Source organism: Amphibalanus amphitrite, unplaced genomic scaffold (assembly GCF_019059575.1).
Source record: "Amphibalanus amphitrite isolate SeventyFive unplaced genomic scaffold, NRLGWU_Aamphi_draft 000807F_arrow, whole genome shotgun sequence".
NCBI classification, from domain to species: Eukaryota; Metazoa; Arthropoda; class Thecostraca; order Balanomorpha; family Balanidae; genus Amphibalanus; species Amphibalanus amphitrite.
In genome coordinates, this window is record NW_024882301.1 from 60261 (window position 1) to 84439 (window position 24179).

Below are 24179 nucleotides of genomic sequence, written 5' to 3' on the forward strand. Positions count from 1 at the left end.
TTGACCTTTGACCGGTCATAAGTAGGTCAAATGTTGACCTAGGACCAAAAAATATACCACCAATCGCGAGATCTCGTTGAGAGCAATCCGTTGTTTTTTTCCGCTAAGCTCTACGACCTTCCGTTTCGAAACGCCAGGGGGGTCGTAACAACCCCCCCCCCTGGTCGTTCGTGTTATGAGAAATGGCCTGGTCGTGCGAGGGTTAACACGTTGACGTAAAGTGTCAGGATCAGATAGAAATTGATATAATTTACATTTACGGCCCTGCTATAGACAAGGTGATGATATGCACCATTTGTCTTGAGAAGGAAAAATCTGAGGTTGCTGCTCCCAACACGGGAGGAGACCAGACCAACGGAATCCATTTTAAAGGTCAAGGGTCAATTGATGACCTTATGTACATACACGTTAGACTCATAGCTAAATATGGGCTTTTCGTTTTCGACGAAGCACCCGGCACCCCCCCCCCCAAAAAAAAAACGATCGCAACGCAATTTACCACTCAACATCCGACTGATGACACAAGCATATTATAAACATAAATATATTTCCATTAAAAAGTGTTATAATCACATCATAAATCGACGCTAAACAGCTTGAACTTCTTGAAGTACTTTTGCACCTCGACTTTCGGTGCCGGCTTGGCGGCCAGGCAGGTGGGCACATCCTCTGGTTGTTCCACCCACAGCTTGTGGTCGACGGCCGCCTCGCGGAGAGCTTCATGCAGCCGGGTGAGCGCGTCAGCGTCCGGCGCCGCCAGCACCACCTTGTGCATGTTGTCCACATCTGACAGGTAGGTCTGCACGTGCGGGTCATCTTTGAAGAGGTGCATCACCGCCGTTGTTGCGTGGCAGGCCTGGAAGAGTTCGGTCATTTCAGGAGAAGCGGATGCTCGCCAACGAATATTGTGGAACGGGAAAATTGTACGCCCTGGGCGGTTTCTCTACCAGGTAAAAACAACTAGAAGCTGAGGTTCAGAAGCTGACCAAAACTCAAAATAATGAGAACTGATTCACTGTCTTTTCAGACGATTCAAAAGTGAAATCAGATGGGACAATAATAAGGACAGAAAAAAAAAACTAAAAAATTAAGAACATATACAAACTTGTGTAACAGATTACTTGGTATCCTGCAAATACACCTTAGAAGAAACATCGTAGCTTGTACTAAAGCTGGCAAAGAGCAATGTTTCTACATAACACAAGCTCTCAGTTCCCCTGGCATCCACATCTTAACATGAGACTGAGCCAGACAGCAAAGAGTTTGACAATTTTGACAATGTCTTGTCAGTGCAGGCTCAATCAGCCAGTGCATATTTCCATGTGGTGGTACAAATCGTGTATGTTCAAATCATGTGTATCCAAGTCCTGTCCAAATCATGTGTGATGCAGTGCAGATATTAGACTGAGAGTTGAGACAGTATGCATGAGGTACCCACAGCCATAGTGGCATGCTCAACTGCAACAGCTTGTAGTTTGTACCCAGGTAGTGCCACAGGTGTGGCACACATGACATAAGTCTGTCACAGGTGGGAGGCCACCATCCCAGGCTTGGCACAACTACCTACCACAGACAGTACCAAAAACTCTGCAAGGAACACCAGAGAGCCAGTTGTTCTTTTCTCTCAATCTCAACTTGATTAAATAATTATATTCTTGATTCTGCAGCACAATATGTATGCCCTCTTTGTTGCTGGCTCAGGCAGATTTCAGCCTAGTCAGTGTGGTCTCATGCATATTTTTTTTCTTGCCAGGTGCTTCTGCTATCCTGTGTTGATGTGCAATGCTTAGCTAGAATGCTGTTACCTTGAACATGTGAAAACAGGATGTCATTGAAGTGAATAGGGATAGGTAGGTACCTAGATAGAGGGGATTTGGTTAATGTGAAGATGAAGTCCAAGTAGATAAAAAAAAACATAATCTAACCTGACCTAACCTTACCTACAAGCCTACTTATGTTCAACCTACCAGCCTACAATTTATGGCATTAGTAGAGCAGACACCACACAAAGGCTGGATTTCCAAATTCCAACCAAGAGTAGACGCTGTAGGTTTGTAGGCTGTAGGTTTTAGGTTTGTAGGTTAGGTTGTAGGTAGTACTCAGACTTCATCTAAATCTTCACATAACAATAATGGGAAGTCTTACCTGAGCGATGACAGCTCCAAGAGGCCATTTCAATGTAGTTATTAAATCTGACCGAACTACAACATATTGGACAATTGAAGATGCCATTGCTGGACCCTTGTCTGTTTCCAAAATAGGTACCCAATGTCAATAGGTATTAATATGGTATAGAACCGGTAAATTTACGCCACCAGCCACGATATTATCGGCCTCTCCAGTGATAAATTAATCAGCACACAATACCATAAGTAAAAAACAAGCACACCTTAAGACCACATCAACAATGGATGTTTAAATAAATGGTCAAATCAAATACAGAGTCCTTATCATTATGGCCTACAAAAACAAAAAATGGACACGTACTACCAGGGTATATAGAACAACACGTACTACTGTAAGATGTGTACAATTATCGGGGTTACATGAGCACAGTAAATACGTATTTAGCCGCTAATTCGAATTAGGAACGCATTACCGACTCATGTAGCCACCTGCTAGTACGAATCGGCGATCCGATCCGCGGTTACATGAGCAAAGCAAATACGTATCACGATCGGATTCACCGCTAATGCGAATCAGGAGCGTACTACCGACTCATGTATCCACCTGCTAATACGAATCGGCGGTCCGAACAAAATCCGCTGAGAAAGAGGCTTAGAAGCGAATAGGACCAAGATACGTATTACAGGAACTATTTCTTCGCAAAAAGAAACATTAAAATGCAAAATAATAGGTATTTTTTCATTTTCTTCTTTTGAAATAATATTTAAAAAATATGTCGGTATTTTGTCAAGTTTTCAACAATAAATAAAGTGAAAACCAAATAGTAAATATCCACATAATTTCAGTTGAAATATTTTTCTGACAGCACTACAGACGAATCAAGAGAGGCAATTGCCCAATGAGTCAAAACAAGACAATTTTATGTTCAACTTTTTTTTGTTAAGTTAATTGAGAATGTTTTTAGCATATTAAATGTAAAAAAGACATAAGATAATAAATTTTTAATTTAGTCACCTCTATTGCTACGGAAGTGCGCCACATTTGTATGCTATTCCGTTTGTAATGCGCATCGGGCCGAGAGCCAAACTAGATCCGTTTGACGTCACTGATACGAATTTGCTCATGTAGTCGGTGCACTGAATGCGTTCTTGGGGAGCTGATACGAATTAGCGTAGTGCGTATTTGGAACGGATCGCTCATGTAACCGAAACGTCCGAGGCACACGATTCGGGCCGTATTTCACAAGAACTATTCTTTGCTGACTGGAAGCGTCAAAATGCAAAATACTAAGCATTTTTTTATTGGCTGCCTCGTAGAAAATAGCAAAAAAATGTTGGTATTTTGGTTTAGTCTTTGCATGTGAAATAAAATGAATGAAATATTTTGATAGATAATTTTTTCTGACCACCCTGCTGTCGCTGCATGGCGAATCAGTGCCCACTGACTTAAAACAAGAAAACTTTGTTTTCATTTTTTGATTTCATGTTAATTCTAAATGTTTTTGAGCCTATCAAATGATATAAGCATTTAAAATTTAGCTCAGTCGTCCCGGTAAATGCCGCAACTGCGCCATGACTGTACGCTAATCCTATTCCGTTTGTGATGCGAATTACCGGCCGTCGAGGAGTCAGCCCGGGTGAGCCAAACAAGATCCGTTTGACGTAGATAAAACGAATTAGTCTCATGTAACCGGTGCCGTAGATCCGTTTGTGGGGAGCTGATGCGCATTAGCGTAGTGCGTATTTGGAACGGATCGCTCATGTAACCCCGGTAAATAAGACACGTACTACTGTAAGATTGTATGTAACGGAAGTTAGCCCACATTCAGCCCACATTCGGCCCAGCCCAGATTGGGGCTGCCAAATCTAGGGAAAAATCTAGAAATCTAGGGAAAAATCTAAAAACCGTTTTACGCCTAAACGGCTGGACGAAGCTGAAAAATAAGACCACCATTTGAAAGATCTCTTCACCCCGGACCCAATGATATGGTTAAATACCGGATCAATTTAACCAAAAGCATGATTTAACCAGGATGAAAATTTTCGGTCAATGGGGCGGCCCCTACGATTTTCTTCAAAATCGGCATGGTGATACTACAGGCCCAGATGACCAATCTGGCTGAAGAAACCCCTATGGGCATTGAAAGCTATGGGGTAAAAACGCCCTTGGAAAGATTTACCCACGCATTTCTGGCAAGACTATCGCACGCATCCCCCCAACATGGGTATCATATGAAAGCCCATGAAAACCCAAACAAAATGGTGGGAAAAAATTTACCCATTACCCCATCCAGGGTCAAGTTTACCCAAGATGAAAATATTCGGTCAATAGGGCGGCCCCTACGATTTTCTTCAAAATCGGCATGGTGATACTACAGGCCCAGATGACCAATCTGGCTGAAGAAACCCCTATGGGCATTGAAATCTATGGGGAAAAAACGCCCTAGGAATGTTTTACCCACGCATTTCTGGCAAGACTATCGCACGCATCCCCCCAATATGGGTAACATATGAAAGCCCATGAAAACCCAAACAAAATGGTGGGGTAAAATTTACCCATTACCCCATCCAGGGTAAAGTTTACCAAAGATGAAAATTTTCGGTCAATGGGGCGGCCCCTACGATTTTCTTCAAAATCGGCATGGTGATACTACAGGCCCAGATGACCAATCCTGCTGAAGACACCCCTACGGGCATTGAAATCTATGGGGTAAAAACGCCATTGGAAAGTTTTACCCACGCATTTCTGGCAAGACTATCGCACGCATCCCCCAATATGGGTATCATATGAAAGCCCATGAAAACCCAAACAAAATGGTGGGGTAAAATTTACCCATTACCCCACCCAGGGTAAAGTTTACCCAAGATGAAAATTTTCGGTCAATGGGGCGGCCCCTACGATTTTCTTCAAAATCGGCATGGTGATACTACAGGCCCAGATGACCAATCTGGCTGAAGAAACCCCTATGGGCATTGAAATCTATGGGGTAAAAACGCCCTTGGAAAGTTTTACCCACGCATTTCTGGCAAGACTATCGCACGCATCCCCCAATATGGGTATCATATGAAAGCCCATGAAAACCCAAACAAAATGGTGGGGTAAAATTTACCCATTACCCCATCCAGGGTAAAGTTTACCCAAGATGAAAATTTTCGGTCAATGGGGCGGCCCCTACGATTTTCTTCAAAATCGGCATGGTGATACTACAGGCCCAGATGACCAATCTGGCTGAAGAAACCCCTATGGGCATTGAAATATATGGGGTAAAAACGCCCTTGGAAAGTTTTACCCACGCATTTCTGGCAAGACTATCGCACGCATCCCCCAATACGGGTATCATATGAAAGCCCATGAAAACTCAAACAAAATGGTGGGGTAAAATTTACCCATTACCCCATCCAGGGTAAAGTTTACCCAAGATGAAAATTTTCGGTCAATGGGGCGGCCCCTACGATTTTCTTCAAAATCGGCATGGTGATACTACAGGCCCAGATGACCAATCTGGCTGAAGAAACCCCTATGGGCATTGAAATCTATGGGGTAAAAACGCCATTGGAAAGTTTTACCCACGCATTTCTGGCAAGACTATCGCACGCATCCCCCCAATATGGGTATCATATGAAAGCCCATGAAAACCCAAACAAAATGGTTGGGTAAAATTTACCCATTACCCCATCCAGGGTAAAGTTTACCCAAGATGAAAATTTTCGGTCAATGGGGCGGCCCCTACGATTTTCTTCAAAATCGGCATGGTGATACTACAGGCCCAGATGACCAATCTGGCTGAAGAAACCCCTATGGGCATTGACATCTATGGGGTAAAAACGCCCTTGGAAAATTTTACCCACGCATTTCTGGCAAGACTATCGCACGCATCCCCCCAATATGGGTATCATATGAAAGCTTATGAAAACCCAAACAAAATGGTTGGGTAAAATTTACCCATTACCCCATCCAGGGTAAAGTTTACCCAAGATGAAAATTTTCGGTCAATGGGGCGGCCCCTACGATTTTCTTCAAAATCGGCATGGTGATACTGCAGGCCCAAATGACCAATCTGGCTGAAGAAACCCCTATGGGCATTGAAATCTATGGGGTAAAAACGCCCTTGGAAAGTTTTACCCACGCATTTCTGGCAAGACTATCGCACGCATCCCCCCAATATGGGTATCATATGAAAGCTTATGAAAACCCAAACAAAATGGTGGGGTAAAATTTACCCATTACCCCATCCAGGGTAAAGTTTACCCAAGATGAAAATTTTCGGTCAATGGGGCGGCCCCTACGATTTTCTTCAAAATAGTATCACCATGCCTGTACATGGTGCCTGTACATGCCTGGCCTGTAGTATCACCATGCCGATTTTGAAGAAAATCGTAGGGGCCGCCCCATTGACCGAAAATTTTCATCTTGGGTAAACTTTACCCTGGATGGGGTAATGGGTAAATTTTACCCCACCATTTTGTTTGGGTTTTCATGGGCTTTCATATGATACCCATATTGGGGGGATGCGTGCGATAGTCTTGCCAGAAATGCGTGGGTAAAACTTTCCAAGGGCGTTTTTACCCCATAGATTTCAATGCCCATAGGGGTTTCTTCAGCCAGATTGGTCATCTAGGCCTGTAGTATCACCATGCCGATTTTGAAGAAAATCGTAGGGGCCGCCCCATTGACCGAAAATTTTCATCTTGGGTAAACTTTACCCTGGATGGGGTAATGGGTAAATTTTACCCCACCATTTTGTTTGGGTTTTCATGGGCTTTCATATGATACCCATATTGGGGGGATGCGTGCGATAGTCTTGCCAGAAATGCGTGGGTAAAACTTTCCAAGGGCGTTTTTACCCCATAGATTTCAATGCCCATAGGGGTTTCTTCAGCCAGATTGGTCATCTGGGCCTGTACTATCACCATGCCGATCTTGAAGAAAATCGTAGGGGCCGCCCCATTGACCGAAAATTTTCATCTTGGGTAAACTTTACCCTGGATGGGGTAATGGGTAAATTTTACCCCACCATTTTGTTTGGGTTTTCATGGGCTTTCATATGATACCCATATTGGGGGGATGCGTGCGATATTCTTGCCAGAAATGCGTGGGTAAAACTTTCCAATGGCGTTTTTACCCCATAGATTTCAATGCCCATAGGGGTTTCTTCAGCCAGATTGGTCATTTGGGCCTGTAGTATCATCATGCCGATTTTGAAGAAAATCGTAGGGGCCGCCCCATTGACCGAAAATTTTCATCTTGGGTAAACTTTACCCTGGATGGGGTAATGGGTAAATTTTACCCCACCATTTTGTTTGGGTATTCATGGGCTTTCATATGATACCCATATTGGGGGGATGCGTGCGATAGTCTTGCCAGAAATGCGTGGGTAAAACTTTCCAAGGGCGTTTTTACCCCATATATTTCAATGCCCATAGGGGTTTCTTCAGCCAGATTGGTCATTTGGGCCTGTAGTATCATCATGCCGATTTTGAAGAAAATCGTAGGGGCCGCCCCATTGACCGAAAATTTTCATCGTGGGTAAACTTTACCCTGGATGGGGTAATGGGTAAATTTCACCCCACCATTTTGTTTGGGTTTTCATGGGCTTTCATATGATACCCATATTGGTGGGATGCTTGCGATAGTCTTGCCAGAAATGCGTGGGTAAAACTTTCCAAGGGCGTTTTTACCCCATAGATTTCAATGCCCATAGGGGTTTCTTCAGCCAGATTGGTCATCTGGGCCTGTAGTATCACCATGCCGATTTTGAAGAAAATCGTATGGGCCGCCCCATTGACCGAACATTTTCATCTTGGGTAAACTTTACCCTGGATGGGGTAATGGGTAAATTTTACCCCACCATTTTGTTTGGGTTTTCATGGGCTTTCATATGATACCCATATTAGGGGGATGCGTGCGATAGTCTTGCCAGAAATGCGTGGGTAAAACTTTCCAATGGCGTTTTTACCCCATAGATTTCAATGTCCATAGGGGTTTCTTCAGCCAGATTGGTCATCTGGGCCTGTAGTATCACCATGCCGATTTTGAAGAAAATCGTAGGGGCCGCCCCATTGACGGAAAATTTTCATCTTGGGTAAACTTTACCCTGGATGGGGTAATGGGTAAATTTAACCCCACCATTTTATTTGGGTTTTCATGGGCTTTCATATGATACCCATATTAGGGGGATGCGTGCGATAGTCTTGCCAGAATTGCGTGGGTAAAACGTTCCAAGGGCGTTTTTACCCCATAGATTTCAATGCCCATAGGGGTTTCTTCAGCCAGATTGGTCATCTGGGCCTGTAGTATCACCATGCCGATTTTGAAGAAAATCGTAGGGGCCGCCCCATTGACCGAAAATTTTCATCTTGGGTAAACTTCACCCTGGATGGGGTAATGGGTAAATTTTACCCCACCATTTTGTTTGGGTTTTCATGGGCTTTCATATGATACCCATATTGGGGGGATGCGTGCGATAGTCTTGCCAGAAATGCGTGGGTAAATCTTTCCAAGGGCGTTTTTACCCCATAGATTTCAATGCCCATAGGGGTTTCTTCAGCCAGATTGGTCATCTGGGCCTGTAGTATCCCCATGCCGATTTTGAAGAAAATCGTAGGGGCCGCCCCATTGACCGAAAATTTTCATCTTGGGTAAACTTTACCCTGGATGGGGTAATGGGTAAATTTTACCCCACCATTTTGTTTGGGTTTTCATGGGCTTTCATATGATACCCATATTGGGGGGATGCGTGCGATAGTCTTGCCAGAAATGCGTGGGTAAAACTTTCCAATGGCGTTTTTACCCCATAGATTTCAATGCCCATAGGGGTTTCTTCAGCCAGATTGGTCATCTGGGCCTGTAGTATCTCCATGCCGATTTTGAAGAAAATCGTAGGGGCCGCCCCATTGACCGAAAATTTTCATCTTGGGTAAACTTTACCCTGGATGGGGTAATGGGTAATTTTTACCCCACCATTTTGTTTGGGTTTTCATGGGCTTTCATATGATACCCATATTGGGGGGATGCGTGCGATAGTCTTGCCAGAAATGCGTGGGTAAAACTTTCCAATGGCGTTTTTACCCCATAGATTTCAATGCCCATAGGGGTTTCTTCAGCCAGATTGGTCATCTGGGCCTGTAGTATCATCATGCCAATTTTGAAGAAAATCGTAGGGGCCGCCCCATTGACCGAAAATTTTCATCTTGGGTAAACTTTACCCTGGATGGGGTAATGGGTAAATTTTACCCCACCATTTTGTTTGGGTTTTCATGGGCTTTTATATGATACCCATATTGTGGGGATGCGTGCGATAGTCTTGCCAGAAATGCGTGGGTAAAACTTTCCAAGGGCGTTTTTACCCCATAGATTTCAATGCCCATAGGGGTTTCTTCAGCCAGATTGGTCATCTGGGCCTGTAGTATCACCATGCCGATTTTGAAGAAAATCGTAGGGGCCGCCCCATTGACCGAAAATTTTCATCTTGGGTAAACTTTACCCTGGATGGGGTAATGGGTAAATTTTACCCCACCATTTTGTTTGGGTTTTCATGGGCTTTCATATGATACCCATATTGGGGGGATGCGTGCGATAGTCTTGCCAGAAATGTGTGGGTCAAACTTTCCAAGGGCGTTTTTACCCCATAGATTTCAATGCCCATAGGGGTTTCTTCAGCCAGATTGGTCATCTGGGCCTGTAGTATCACCATGCCGATTTTGAAGAAAATCGTAGGGGCCGCCCCATTGACCGAAAATTTTCATCTTGGGTAAACTTTACCCTGGATGGGGTAATGGGTAAATTTTACCCCACCATTTTGTTTGGGTTTTCATGGGCTTTCATATGTTACCCATATTGGGGGGATGCGTGCGATAGTCTTGCCAGAAATGCGTGGGTAAAACTTTCCAATGGCGTTTTTACCCCATAGATTTCAATGCCCATAGGGGTTTCTTCAGCCAGATTGGTCATCTGGGCCTGTAGTATCACCATGCCGATTTTGAAGAAAATCGTAGGGGCCGCCCCATTGACCGAAAATTTTCATCCTGGTTAAATCATGCTTTTGGTTAAATTGATTCGGTATTTAACCATATCATTAGGTCTGGGGTGAAGAGATCTTTCAAATGGTGGTCTTATTTTTTAGTTTCGTCCAGCCGTTTAGGCGTAAAACGGTTTTTAGATTTTTTCCCTAGATTTCTATATTTTTCCCTAGATTTGGCAGCCCCAATCTGGGCTGGGCCGAATGTGGGCTGAATGTGGGCTAACTTCCGTTACATTAAGATTGTACACAATTAATAAACGTACTGTTTGATTATGTTCAAAAGTAAGAGTCACTAGCCTAAATGATCAGCTTTAGCGTATATCAACTAATCAAAAGTGAGGATTTTCATAACTTCTGCTTGCAAAACTACTGGCACCAAAATGAGCACTACAGGGTGTTCGCAAAAATATGTCATGATTTCGTTACGCCATTATCGCCAGCTCAAATAAGCAAGGATCAAATGTCTTGCTGAAATGTGTTGCCCGGATCTTCAAGTTTTGTTATACACATGTATCAGTGCCTCATGTCAAACCGGGCGCACCCCACACGCTGTTTTCAATATGAACCCCTTTTCGGCGGATGCACGTATCACCTAGAGATTACACATAAGGGTTCATTCGCACGCACGTGTTATAAGTGAACACGGACGGCCTTTGCAATCACTATCATCAGCCGAGAAAGATTCTTGGCTGTCTTCCTGTAGTCCTTGGACTTCAGATATCCCACAGGTAACGGCCGATGGGGCTGACACCAAGTGAATGGGTCGACCAGGGGGTAAGGGTCCTCCTGCTCAAGAAACGGGCCCTAGCATTTCGTTTAGGCACCGGAGTGCAATTTTCGAAGTGTGGACTTGAACCCATCCTACCCGTGCGCATGTCTGCAGCGTTTTGACCATTGTCTTGCCCCGAGTTGCCTCACATTTCTCGCTTAAACTTCTAGAGCACTCCCACGCAGCAGTTTTCAGCGGCAATGTTGGTGTTTCAATTTGAAGTCTTAAGAAGAAGGCCTCGCGGCACCATGAGCGTCTATCGCAAATCAAGCAATGACCTTCGGACTGTGGAGCTGGTGTTCTTACCTAGCCTTTGAGGGTGGCATATCTACCCAAACCGTTTGTTCTGGCCGTCGGCGCCTCCATGAAGGTGGATGTGTGCTTCACTGGTTGACCGGGCGTGGCCGGTGAGCGGTGCTCAGAATTGATTTGGGTTTTTATCCTCGAAGCAAAGTAAATTCTTAGCCCTTTTCTACCCTAAATAGCACCTATTGATTCCTGGCCTTGTAGGGTATGATCCCCATGTCATTATCAATAATATAATGAGACATGTTGGACCGCACCCCGCATCTTGCGCGAGCTCGCAGATGGTCAGGGAAGGCATCTCGTTGACCAAATGGGTGATCTCTTTGTAGTTTAAATGACTATAAATAATTCTTTTTCTCGGACTTTCAAGGGTTCATTCGATTTCTAACGATCACTTTGGTAGTAAGTTGCATGTGCAGTAAAAAAATCGCCTTACAAGGGGTGCAGCGGAGGCATCAAAGCATGCACCGAACTGTTGTAGCACGGAAACTACGGGCATCGAATCCAAGTGCTTTTTGGCGATATTTGTTTTTCGCTCTGTGCAAGGCAAGATTTTTAATATTATAAATTAAAATGCATATGGAAGAAAACTTGAAAATGTCCTCTGTCAAATGGGCATAAATACGTGCACGTGCGTTCAAGCAATTTTTCCTACAAAGCGATTAGAATCATGACATATTTTCGCGAACACCCTGCATGTGCGCCATTTCTGCATTTAGGAATGTGTGATAGCTTCAGTGAACTTATACACGGCCTTGGCTTCGGTGCACGGAACTTTATTTCAGTGGTAATAGCAAAGGATATAATCGTTCGTTGATAGTAATAATAGGTTAAGAGGTAGCAGGGGTTGTCTTCTTTAAATTCTGTACTTATTGTGGTCTGTGGATGAAATTTGGCTGATGAACTTCAGAGGTGGGAATTATACACATTGTCTCAATTCCCATTATTGTATGTTTTATTCCCATTGGCGCTGCTCCAGCGGCCAGCCTCCAGTCCTGCATTTTTATTAATTTTGGAGGTCAAGGCATTATTGTCTTGTCAGTTTTTTTGTCCGGACATCGTCTGCCTCCATATCAAATCACTGCGACTATGCATTTTCCGTTGTTAGATGGCTGAAAGTGTTTATTTTTTCAACTTAACACAAACATTGTTCTTCGTTCTTACTTTGCCTTACCATTTCAAGTTATGAAGGCCACACTTCATTGATTTAAAGACTTGACACAGTTGACTTGGCTTGTAGAGCTGCAAACTTTACCTCATTGGGCTCCTTTAGAGAGTGGCCCTGAAGACATGATTAACGTTTAAGCTAATAAGTATCAGGAATATATTTTCCTAGCTGCTTGATATTTGTATTGTAATGCTTGTAATATGCATTTACTCTGCTCATGTACGCATTCTCACTCAAGTTAGTGAGTCACATTTCTTAATTCTTGGACTGGGATCAGGGATGTGACAGCAGATAGGAGACATCATCCCAGTGGCAGTCAGGGTCAAGTCTGGACTGGTACCTATTGGTTGACTTACTTGGTTTGGATAATATGGGGTAGGTGGGTGGGAAGCACGTTCCAGTTCTTAATGGCAATGGCTTCAACTGATAAATAACAGATTTATCTTGCTCCTGTGATGGTTGGCTGATAAACAGTTTCCTCTTGCTCCTAATGATGTTTGGGGATTCTGCAGCATATCCTTATATCTCTCTGTGCAATATATATGAAGTGGAGTGGAGCATAATGTTCAAGCTTAACTTGAAGTTAATTGGGCCAAGGCCTTAGCTTGGCTTGATGTAGGTGGTCTGTCTAGTATTCCTTTTATGGCCTTCCTGCTTCTCAGGAAAAGTCAGAGGAATAAAGGTTGGAACACAACTTTCAAGCTTGCAAATTACATCCCAGCACCTCCCATTGGAATACATGACATATAACTCCTCCAACACACAGCTTGATGTGCTGTGAGTTGGGAGCAAAAATTATGTTGTGGTCCGAAAAGAGGTGCTAAGACCCAATATGCATGCTTCAAAGGTGTGTTCTTCTTCTTCTTCTCCTGCATCCCGCCGCCAACCCGCTCAGGGGGGCGGCGGCGCAGGCGGGTCGAGCGGCGGCTCGGTCCGCCCGACACCCTCGATGAAGTCGACGACCCTCGCCGCCGGGCCGCCGAGGACGTCGACCAGGCGAGGGTCGACACCCCAGCGGCGGCGGCGGGCCGCCTCATAGGCCGGACAATCGGTCAGCAGGTGCGTCACGCTGTCGGGCTCCCCGCACGCGGGGCATTCGTCGTCGGCTGCCAGGCCAATCTTGTAGAGCGTGTCGCGGGTCAGCGGTGATGTGCCGGTCCTCAGCTGGGACAGCGTCACCGACCCCCAGCGCGCCAGGGAGTCGTGGTGGCCAGGCGTGGGGTCCGGGTGCGGGTGGGCAGCGGTTGCCCTCCGTCGCGACAGCTCCCGGACATGGCGCGTGACGGCGGCCCGCGCACTCGACAGGTCGATTGGTGCGCTATCTTGGTCGCCCGCCGTGGCCTCGCCAGCCAGGCAGTCGGCGGTCTCGTTGCCGTCCAGCCCGGCATGGCCTGGCACCCACTGGAGCACCGTCTCGGTGCCGTTCTCGGCGAGGGTGTTCAGCAGCCTCCAGACCTCGGCGGCCAGGGCCATGGTCTGGTTAGCTGGGCCGCGACCGAGTAGTTGTAGCCCAGACCTCGAGTCGGTGAGGAGGCGGACCGACTTGGTCGATGCCAGCTCCCCGTCTTCCAGGCCGGCCACAGCCGCGAGCGCCTCGCGCATGGCGGTCAGTTCTGCTCTCAGGCTGGAGCAGACCGCCCCTGCAGGAGCGCGCACGGTTTCTTCTCTGTTGAGGTGGTGGAACTGGATCAGCGCGCCTGCGCCGCCCTGTTCCGTCCCGCCGCGAGCCGAGCCGTCCGACCAGATAGTGACGTCCGGTTGCAGTCCGCAGGGCAGCTTCCCTGCGGACTGCAGGCGGGTCCGACCGGCGGGTGGCCACGGGCAGGTCTACCCTGAAGGTGGTGCCGCCGCGGTGGCCCAGCCATGGCGGGTCGCAGTTGTAGAATGCCATGGGCTCCACCGGGAGCTCCTCGATTCCTGCCTCCTCGGCGAGCCACTTGCCGACCCTCCTGAGGCACGGTCGGTGAGGGAGTGCTGCAGTCTCGTCTGGTGGCTTGGGCGGCGGTCTTCCCGCGGCGGTGGCGTCGTCGCATGTTCTTTGCCATGCCTTGTAGGCTCGGTGTTGGAGAAGCGACTGTACCTCCTTCCGGAAGAGGGACTTGCCCGGGTCGCTCGGGGGCAGGCGGATTACACGCTGGTACTCCGCGCCTGCCAGCTGTAGGGCCCGGAGCGAGAGTGTCGGGAGACCAGCCTCGGCCAGGACTCAGGAGGGCGTCCTTCCGGGTCGCACGTAGGCAGCCGGTGATGACGCGGGCGCACTTGTTTTGCTCGGCTTCGAGGCGTCCTCTTACCGACGGGGCGGCGTATGTCCCGAAGACGGCGGCGCCGTAGTCGAATAGGGCCCGGATATAGCCGATGTAGGCCGCTCTGATGGTTCGGCGGTGGCTTCCCCAGGTCTTTCCGGCCAGTGCCTGCAGGCATCGCCTCCGTCGGGACATCTTGGCTTTCAGGTCGTCGATGTGGTCCGCGAAGGTGAGCTGGGGGTCAAACTTGATGCCCAGGAAGGTCGGGTTGCGGGAGTAGGGCAGCTCCTCCGCGCAGCGTCAGGTGCGGCTTGACCTTCCCTCCGCTCTCTCTTGGGTCGAGAGTGAACAGGGTGGCGGTGCACTTCGTCACGCTGGGCGTGGCTTTCCAGCGTCGCAGCCACGTGTCCACCGCGTCCAGGCAGGGCTGGAGGAGGGCGTCGCACTCTCTAGCAGTGGGGGCGCATGCCAGCAGTGCCACGTCGTCCGCGAACAGAGACCGCGAGACGTGCTCCGGCATTGCTACGTCGATGTCATTAACGTAGACCAGCCATAGGAGCGGCGCCAGTACGCTGCCCTGGGGGAGGCCCTCCTGGAAGACCCTGAGGTCTGAGCGGGCAGCGCCCCTGCGGACGCGGGCGCGCCTGTCCGACAGGAAGGCCCTCAGCCACTTGATGAAACAGCCGGGGACTCCCAGCCGAGCCATCTTGCAGAGCAGCGCGGCCCTCCAAACTCGGTCATAGGCTCTCGCGAAGTCAAGCAGGACCATGACCGCTCGGTGGGGTTTTTTCTCCTCGAACGCGTCGAATATCTGTTGGGATATTCGGCCGAGCTGGTCCATGGTGTGTCAAAGGTGTGTTCCAGAGGGCTGTTCACGGGCACCGCACACGTGTGTTCGGTGCGTCCAGCAGGCGTGGGGGTAGGGGATGGGTAGGCAGCTCTGACGTCACGGCTGCATGCGGTGGACGGTCCGCTGTGGCCAGTCCCGACCGGCCACAGCGATCGCTGTGTGCGGTGACGGAAGGCTGACGTAGGGACGCAGTGGGCGGAGCTTCGAGGCTGTGTGCGGTCCGACCGCACACAGGGCCTGTGAACAGCCCTCAGGCTTAATGAGAAGCTCAGATGAGTGCTGCCTTGAGTGCTGCTGGAAGACTGCCACAGGAACCTCTATTTTAGGAGATCAGTTGCTGATAAACTGAACAAGTACTGGAGCGAAGTGGTAATGCAATTATCCATGTTTACAACCATTCACAGTTCTGGGGCAGGAAGGAGCTGCATCATTGTTGTTATGCAGCTTTCCACGAATCCATCTGTGCCCATATTTATATGAAATACTCCAGGAGAGTAAGGTGTCTCAGCGGCCTCACTGGGGATTGCTATGGGTTCATCCCGGCTGTCCGTCCCTTTCTTGGTTAGGTGGATCTTGGCAGCTTCCTGGCCTGACCCTGGGAGGGGGATGGAGTCGGAGAGCAGTACCGCTGTGGCCAAGCGATCGTACACGGGTGCTTCCTCTGTGTGGCCGGCTTTGGAAGGCTTCTCCTCTCCGGTCGCCACCAGTTCATAGTTGATGTCATCGGCGGGGTCCTCCTACTTTGCAACCACTCTCAGCTCAGCATGTCGTCACTCGACAGCGATTTTGCCGGTCAGAACATTCTGGCAGCTGGGGACTCGCGCCTGACTTGGGCGATCGCTAGGCTAGTCTCTACCATGAGCGGTACTATCGTTGATTTTCTGCGGCCGATTGCCAAACGGTGATGCGTTTCACTGAGCCCAGATCGCGGTTCAGCTGCTCACCGTGCCCGGGGGGCGTGGTGGGTAGCCACGCCAACGCTTCACACTCGAGTATTTTGATCTATTCATTGGCCATCGTCCCTAGCTGCTCTTCTTAGAAACCTTTCGACCCGTTTGTCCTAGGCCATCCGAGCTTCGACTTGCCCGTTATGCTGTCGCAGTGGTCGCCGAGATAGGACAGCCTGGTTAAGTGCCCATCACGGTCTAGAGGTGGCTCAGAGGAATGCCCCAGCTTGAACTACGGCCCCGTCGACTCCGAGGTTGAAATTAATTGCGTTTTAACTCTGGGGAGAAGGAGTGTTGAGTGCTTGGGTCTCCTTTGTTTTCCGCGATGTTGATCTTCCAGTGGTGCGCCCACCTGGCTCTTGTGTCAATCGGCTGTTGTTTTGCTCTGGCTCTTTTGGGGTTAACATTGCTCCGACGATTCATGTTGGTGCGTCGTCCCATATGGTTCCCATAGGTGAAGACGTACGTTATTGGTGTTTGACGGAGCTCCTCAGTCGATCGGCAAATCATGTATAAAGAGCAAGGGAAGAGAGTCGGTGAATGAAGCCTGGGCCGAATCTTGGGGCAGGCCCGCTAGGGAGTGGCGCTCAAAGCTGCGTGCAATGTTCACCTCCCACGTATGGGCGGCTCGGCAGTCGGCAGTCCCTCTGGAATTTGAACACCCGCGCGGTCATATAATGCAGGAGGTGTCAGAGTCGCTAGAAGTAGAGCTCCGGTGGTCCACTGTTCACTAGGCGCGGCTAAAAAAAGCGGCCAAGACCCGTAGGACGAACTTGCCCTTCGGAAACCAACGTATTTTAACGGTAGCAGATGCTTTCGTTGCGGCACACGGCAGCATCGCAGCGTCCTCCTCTCAGCTAGCTTCGCCAGGTGACTAGTGATGCAGATCGGACCGTAGCAGCTGTTCACTGTGCCCGAGTTCCTGTCCTGAGCTCCTGAGTTCCTGAAAAGGAGTAAGGACATTCATCAGCCTTGGAGATAAGGATCATGAATGTCCTTACTCCTTTTCCGGGGAGGTGGGCTAGTTAGGGTTAGAAAGAGACTGAAGATGCGACGGGAACAGAGTCAGAGACTTGGACGTTATAGAAACCGTGCAAGCCCTCATTAGGCAGGCGGGAATAACTTGACCTCGCAGTGGTTTTGTCTGAGTCAATTTTTTTTTTCAACAGTGTTTCAAGTGGGCACTGATGTGCTTAGTGCATATACAACCTTAGCGGTAACTGGTTTTGTTAATATGCTCTACAATATACATCTTAAAACAAGTGTTGACAACTCCTGTATTATCTTTACAGAGTATTTAGATGGGTGCTGGAGAATCTACAATGGCGTCCCCCGCGATCAAACAGTCTGTTGATCAGCTGATAAAGGCTAATAAAGTTATGATTTTCTCAAAATCATACTGTCCATACTGCACTATGGCAAAGAAGGTATGTGCATCGCTGACTTCAGGCTTACTGATGTGCCTATTTGAGTGCAGTTGTGCTTTCGAAGTGTTTCACGAGGCTGTAGCTAAGCTAGGTAGCTCGGCAGCTATGAGCTAAGGTCATTCGATGTGCTGCCTTGGATATACCTTACTGCTAAGTCATTTTATTATATATGTAAGTGCTTACCTTCCTTTTTCTGGGTAGTTTTGTCGACATTTAGCGAAGTTATAGTTAGATTTGAGCATTGACTTTTTGTTTGCTGTTTTAGGCCAAATGCAAGTCGAATGGAAAAACACGGAACAAATAGTGCATGGACGCGTTTCGATTATTAAATCTTCATTAGCATGACATAATCACAGAGAAAACAAGATATGATATCAACAAGATATCTTGTTTTCTCTGTGATTATGTCATGCTGATGAAGATTTAATAATCGAAACGCGTCCATGCACTATTTGTTCCGTGTTTTTCTACTTGTCTCTATCAATATACGCAAGTCGAATGTTTTACTTTAGACAACTATTTGTATGTCATGTTACCATCACTTAAGAGTTGATTAAATAATACTTTATTTTTCAGGTGTTCAAAGAAATGGGACAAGAATATGGTCTGATAGAACTTGATGAAACGCAAGATGGCAGCAGTATGCAGCAGTACTTAGCGCAGATAACAGGCGCTAGCTCGGTAAGAGAGTTCAGTAATGATAAGGTATTGTTGTACATACTTAGTTGTCATTCATATTGTTACATTGTGCTCATTGCCACAATTTGTTAGCCGTTATTAGTTCATTTATTCTGCGTTCGTAGTCTGGGCTGCCATTGACGACCGCCAATGAACGGTTCGGGATTGTTCTCGCTTGCCTGCAGGTAGATTCCGGTGCAATAACTATGCAATATGTGCAGACTATCCCAGACTATCCATTCTCTCGGCGTGCAAGCCAAAGAACTATTTCACACGAGTCACGACAAGCGGGAACTTACGTCGTAGTTACCTGCGCCTTACAGAGTGTCCCGAAACCACCCAATCAAATGGCGTGCAGTAACACAATATCAATGGAAAACCGGATAATGGTTTATTTGCTGAATAAGTGACCCACCACGCTTTTCCAAACAGGCCCTCCTTTGTTCTGTTATCGCACACATCAAATTGTTGTCAAGCATCTGTACAGTCTGCTGCGATGCTGCGCCATGCTGAATGGGCATTTCCGATGAGATTGGCTTCTGGCGTCGGTGGGTCCGTCTTGTCCTTCTTATCCAGGGACCAGGATGATAGCTTAGAGATTATGTCAGCTAGGCGACAGGTCTGGGTGTTTGCCCGGCCCGACGCCCCTCACCCCAAGAGGTAGGAAAGAGTCTGGGTCTTGGTGGCTGTGTGTGGCTGTGGCTGTGTTCCAGCGACTCCGTCCGACTGGAAAATATGTTGCAACATGACTCTCAGAAGTTTGACCACTGCTGGTGGCTGTTGTCCATCTAGCGCCTGATGAACGATACCGTCGTGTTTCAGCTCCCTGATTCTGGGGATTTGTACGGTCTTAGTGCTCGCATTTTGCCAGAGGCGTGTGCGAGCCGTGATATGTGAGATCGGAGACCGGCCGCAGTGATAGGCGGCTGAACGTGGGGGGCACCGGGGCACCGTGCCCCCCTTTGATTTTGGCATTTTAACATTAACCCTATGTGCGTTGCATGGAAAGAATGGGACCAAAAGTCGGCAGTGTCCCCCCCCCCCTTAATTAACCCACGAGCCGCTGGGGGGGGGCATAAAGTTGCCCCCCTTTACGTTTTGTGAAATATCTCCGAAACCTGATGAGCTACGAACGTGAAACTTGGCATAGCTTCAAATGAATACCTAGGCAATGTATGAGGAAAGTTTAGTGGTTGTAGCACCTAAGATGACGTCACAGTGACGTCATAAAGTTTTGTCGTTTTCCGATATGGACCGTTTCTGATGACGCTGAGCATGAAACTCAACTGTAAATGAACTAGACAGTAGGGTGTGTCACTAGAAACAGATCAAGCGCTTCCGCTGATTTTCCTGGTCCCTGTGTCTATGGAAGCCCATTGGTGCAGTTCTTTTTCCCATGCATCGAAAATTCGATCGGCGCCGGCTGAAAGAAGTTCGGGATTTATCGTGGCGCCCGGCGTTGCAGTCTCCATGTTTGGCGTAATACGTTTGATGACACTAACACCAGCCGCGCGCGTCTTCGCCTGTTAGCGTCGACAGACGCTGGCAATACGGATGAAAGCAATGCAAACGAGGCAGTATCCTCCATTTAGACAACGGTTACACAGAAAAGATGCATCTTTGCCATTCAATAGCAAACTGAATTCAACTCAATTAGCATTTGCCTACCTTGCATGGTTCAGGGGACCGATTTTCTTGCAGGCCTCCTTTGCGGAGATTTTGCCCGTCCGCATGACGGTTCTGGTGAGCTGATACAGCAGGAGTTTGCCGCTGCTGAGGTCGGCGATGATGTTGTCCGGCAGATCCAGCTCTGGGCCGCTCACCTGTCGGAACTTCACGGGAAAAAGACGGTGCACGGAGGCGCCGGCTGCCTTGCCCAACGGCCCCGTGAATGATCCGGGTCCACTGGTTTTGCCGTCCAAGTTCTGGAAAACTTCCCTCAGTACAAGCTCATTCGAGTGCAGCTGGCAGCTTGTCTCATCCGGCATCTTTCTCTCCATACTTTTTCGGGTCGACCAGCAATTCTGTTTTGCCGCTCGCTACGCGACCGACATCCATCTAAAAACCATTGATGACGGCCCCTACAGCAGGGTTGGATAAACCATACCTGTTCAATCAGCTGCCAGTGCAGTGTTTGTCATATCATCATCGTTCGAGTCTTTGATGCATTCCTTCATCTCAAATTCACTTGTGACGTCTTCATTACTGTCGTTGGTGTCGGTCGTTGCCGACGAGTCTACCTGGCCTGTCTCGTCGATATTGACGCCGTTGGAATAGGTACGGAGGTGGGAAGGACCAGCTTGACCCACGTCGCCCCTCCCCTCGTTCCGCTCCCGTCTCATTCTAAGGCTCGCGGTCTTACGTGGTTTCCTCGTCTCCTCGTAGTCCACACCAACCAGTCTCATCTTCCGAACTCCTCTCTGGTCTCGAAGGAATGCTATTTCCGCTGGCGGTACCCGGTTTGAAAGCGGACAGGTAGGTACAGCTTCGCCGATCTTTACAGCGGCAGCGGGCGATGTCAAAAAGCTTACGAAACAGACTCGCTTCAGAAACACTTTGTTTCGTTTGTCCCTCCCACATTCTTTCGGACACCTTGTTCGATCGGCGAAATCTTTCGCAGACTTGCTTTACCTTCCGAACCACATTGTGCATTTGTATCGTTGGTATGCCCTCACTCGACCACACTGCAACCACCGCTTCCGCTGCTTCACGTAAACATGCAGTGACTGTCCGCTCACTTTTTCTATCCTCTGCCATGAGTCTCACATAGTTCACTACATCTCTGTTGGTAGGCAGCTGATTTACCCGCAGCACATTGGGAGACCCGATAACAAAATGTTTCGCCTTGTTTCACCACGGCATCACTGCGGCACGGATAGTCCGATTCGATTGCACCACACGCACTTCTGCTCACGCCGCAGCTGAAACCAGACTGACTCACGTTCTTTGCAAGCTCGTATGTCTCGGGGAGACAGCACATGACTCGAAAGCCGACACATTGTGTTGCCGACGGAGGGGTGATACCCGAGACCCCAGTCACGTTGCCCTCTGTCCATCCGTGCTCTCATTCTCCCTGCCCCACTCGTGATAGTCTTGCCAAGGCTGTAGCGTGATCCTATTAAATACAGTAGCGGCGGAACACCTTCAATTAAGGGGGGGGGGCACTGCCGACTTTTGGTCCCATTCTTTCCATGCAACGCCCATAGGGCTAATGTTAAAATACCAAAATCAAAGGGGGGCACGGTGCCCTGGTGCCCTCCCCGTTCCGCCGCCTATGTCCTATTATATGGATCATCTGTGGGTCCCTGAATGGCCTCAACACATGAAGATAGCAGTATGTTTCGTCCGACGTCCATTTAAACAAGAAATAGCAATCGAATTTTAACTGTCAAACGGTGTTGGCCGCTACAGGCCGACGGCGAGTCATATGGCTGGTGTTAGCGCTACGGTACGCATTGTGTTCAGTATGGAGACTTCAACGCCGGGCGCCACAGGAAATGTCGAAATTGATTGGGCCCGCGCCGCCTGAATTTTCGGTGCAGCGAAAAAAGAACAGTGCCAATGGGCTTCAATGAACCCAGGGACAAGGAATATTCGCGGAAGCGCTTGATCTGAGACAAAAATATTTGATATGACACACCCTACTAGACAGCACCTGCTGTCATCGTAAAACTTCTAACTACACTTTTATCTAGTTTCTGACCAATAATTGACCCTTTATATTCGGTCCCATATATCTGATGTATCGTGAGGAATATGAGAGTCGCAAATCTATAATTTCACTTATGACGTCACTGTGACGTCATTTCAAATGGGATCGACACCAAATTTGGACACAACCTCGGCTAGGTATTCAGGAAGATGTGTGCAAAGTTTCGCTTATCTATCTCTTCGCGTTGCGACGATATCGTCGCAGAAGTAAAGGGGGGGGCAACTATATACCCCCCCCCCCCAGCGGCCGGCGGGTGGCGCGGAGGCCCAGCGGCCGCCGGGTTAAAGGTGTTCCGCCGCCACTGGCCGCAGTGAGCCGTTTTGCCAGCTTATGGTCGGCTGGCGCCGCTTTGTCACAGAAACCACCCATTAGGCGACAGGGGTACAGAGGATTTTCTGCTGTTGCTCTTCTTAGGTCCTCTTTCGTTTTCGCCTTGATAAACTAAACCTTAAACTGTGTAAGACTGACGCCGAGACATTTGAAGATTGTGCAATCCGTTCCCAACCAGCGAAACCATGCTTTCCCTCGGCGCTCCAAAATATGTTTTGCCAATTTTGGTCTTGCGCAGCGTAAGGCGTCTGCAGCGTTGCTCGGGGTCTGGACGTGTTGTTGCCCGTATTGTCGCCGACGGTTGGGCTACGTATGGTGGGTAAGGCAATACCCAATTTGCGACTAACAGCTAACGACAACGCCCAATAGCCCAGTGCCAGCTCCCGCCAATACAAAGTCGCCAGTAACGGGGCGAAATTGCAAGAAAATCTCATTTCGCGTGGTTCCTTTGTACCCAATGACTCGTATGACTCGCTGATTTCCGAATCCTCTCGCCAGGTTCCCCGGGTGTTTGTCAGTGGCAACTGCATCGGAGGCGGCACCGAGACCAGGAGCCTCTACCAGAGCGGACAGCTCAAGTCAATGCTCGCCTGATGCTCATCACACACCTAGTCTCCATGCATGTCACCGAATCGGCGCCCTGACGCGAGACATGAGAAGACGGGTCTCTGATTGCACAAACCTGGTCCTCGGGGCTGGACTGGGATATCCTGGCCCATCTCAGGTGCCTTTGTGACATGTGTTATTGTATTTGAGTTATCAGAATATATCGACGGCGATGGTGATGATGTCCTAATCACGGTTTTCACTATATCTGTTCGGCCGTACCGCTTACAGCGTGAAATGACTTGCCTATTCATCAACCCCATCGCGAGTTCCCAAGTTTCCCAGTTGCTGCGGATCCATGTATCGTCGCCGTTCATGGTTATCTCCGTTGGAAATTTAAGTAAAGTTGAGTTCCTGTATAGGCATTGCATTAGGTACAAGACCTTACACATGATATTTTATCGTATTTGAAACTGTTACTGTAGTACGCCTAGAATAAATACATATTGTCTCTGCTCTGTTGACTTTAGGCAGCGCTGAGCTGCGGTGTAAACATGGAAGCTCTCAAACGCAGGAAGGCTTCCACCAAGTCCGCCGCGGCTGTTGCGGAAGAATCTGCTTGCCAGACTGACGGTGGCGTCGGCACAGGACTGTCCCACCAGCGTGGCAGTCGGCCGGTCTGAACGGCGACGAGCGTGATGGAGCGGAATAAGAGCCACTGATGTAAGCATCTTTGATGGCGTATTTTGTGAAGTTAGGTGATAAACAATTTGGCATACCGTTGTGATGCAAGAAGTGCCAACAAAGCAGGCAAATATCTCTGAACTAGGGTGGTACTCGGGCTAGCCCGAGCAGAGCGATGCCAACCATGGATTGTTCTTGGAGCCTGGCCTGGACTGGACTGGACTTTGAATTGAAATCTAATATGGAACCCTTGGCCTAATATGACCCCAGGAGTTCAAGTCCCCCCGGGCCCCCGGACTCCTGTGTGGGGCCCCAAAAAAGCTTGTGTTAGACTCCATGCCTCAAATCCGGCTTGTCCGTCTTGGTCTCCGC

General features: G+C 48.5%; 2 protein-coding genes across 17 annotated transcripts; one reads left to right on the forward strand and one right to left on the reverse strand.

Annotated features, from left to right (window-relative positions):
• Window positions 1-530: 530 nt before the first annotated feature.
• Window positions 531-10505, reverse strand: LOC122366451 (putative peptidyl-tRNA hydrolase PTRHD1). 9 transcript variants are annotated; one of them, XM_043338712.1, is made up of 3 exons: window positions 10411-10505; window positions 2146-2246; window positions 531-856 (listed from the first exon to the last, which is right to left on the reverse strand). In XM_043338712.1, exons 2-3 carry the CDS (start codon window positions 2230-2232, stop codon window positions 575-577), a joined length of 369 nt encoding a protein of 122 aa, XP_043194647.1. In that variant the 5' UTR covers window positions 2233-2246; window positions 10411-10505; the 3' UTR covers window positions 531-574. The 9 variants fall into 9 exon arrangements, with proteins under 9 accessions (XP_043194647.1, XP_043194653.1, XP_043194655.1 ...); XM_043338718.1 differs by having other exon boundaries at window positions 10445-10485; XM_043338720.1 differs by lacking the exon at window positions 10411-10505 and adding an exon at window positions 3915-3921.
• On the forward strand, window positions 3694-23641 carry LOC122366452 (glutaredoxin-C4-like). 8 transcript variants are annotated; one of them, XM_043338726.1, is made up of 4 exons: window positions 3694-3763; window positions 17723-17857; window positions 18434-18538; window positions 23076-23641. In XM_043338726.1, the coding sequence occupies exons 2-4, from the start codon at window positions 17732-17734 to the stop codon at window positions 23169-23171; spliced, it is 327 nt and encodes a 108-aa protein (XP_043194661.1). In that variant the 5' UTR covers window positions 3694-3763; window positions 17723-17731; the 3' UTR covers window positions 23172-23641. The 8 variants fall into 8 exon arrangements, with proteins under 8 accessions (XP_043194661.1, XP_043194657.1, XP_043194663.1 ...); XM_043338722.1 differs by lacking the exon at window positions 3694-3763 and adding an exon at window positions 10383-10482; XM_043338728.1 differs by lacking the exon at window positions 3694-3763 and adding an exon at window positions 10399-10429.
• The last annotated feature ends 538 nt before the right edge of the window (window positions 23642-24179 follow it).

Coding starts and splice junctions, on each gene's coding strand:
- LOC122366451 (XM_043338712.1), bottom strand. CDS start 2,232: ATGGCATCTTCAATTGTCCAATATGTTGTAGTTCGGTCAGATTTAATA. Junction 857..2,145: donor TTGGAGCTGTCATCGCTCAG/GTAAGACTTCCC, acceptor GAACTCTTCCAG/GCCTGCCACGCAACAACGGC.
- LOC122366452 (XM_043338726.1), top strand. CDS start 17,732: ATGGGTGCTGGAGAATCTACAATGGCGTCCCCCGCGATCAAACAGTCT. Junction 17,858..18,433: donor ACTGCACTATGGCAAAGAAG/GTATGTGCATCG, acceptor TTTATTTTTCAG/GTGTTCAAAGAAATGGGACA. Junction 18,539..23,075: donor AGATAACAGGCGCTAGCTCG/GTAAGAGAGTTC, acceptor TCCTCTCGCCAG/GTTCCCCGGGTGTTTGTCAG.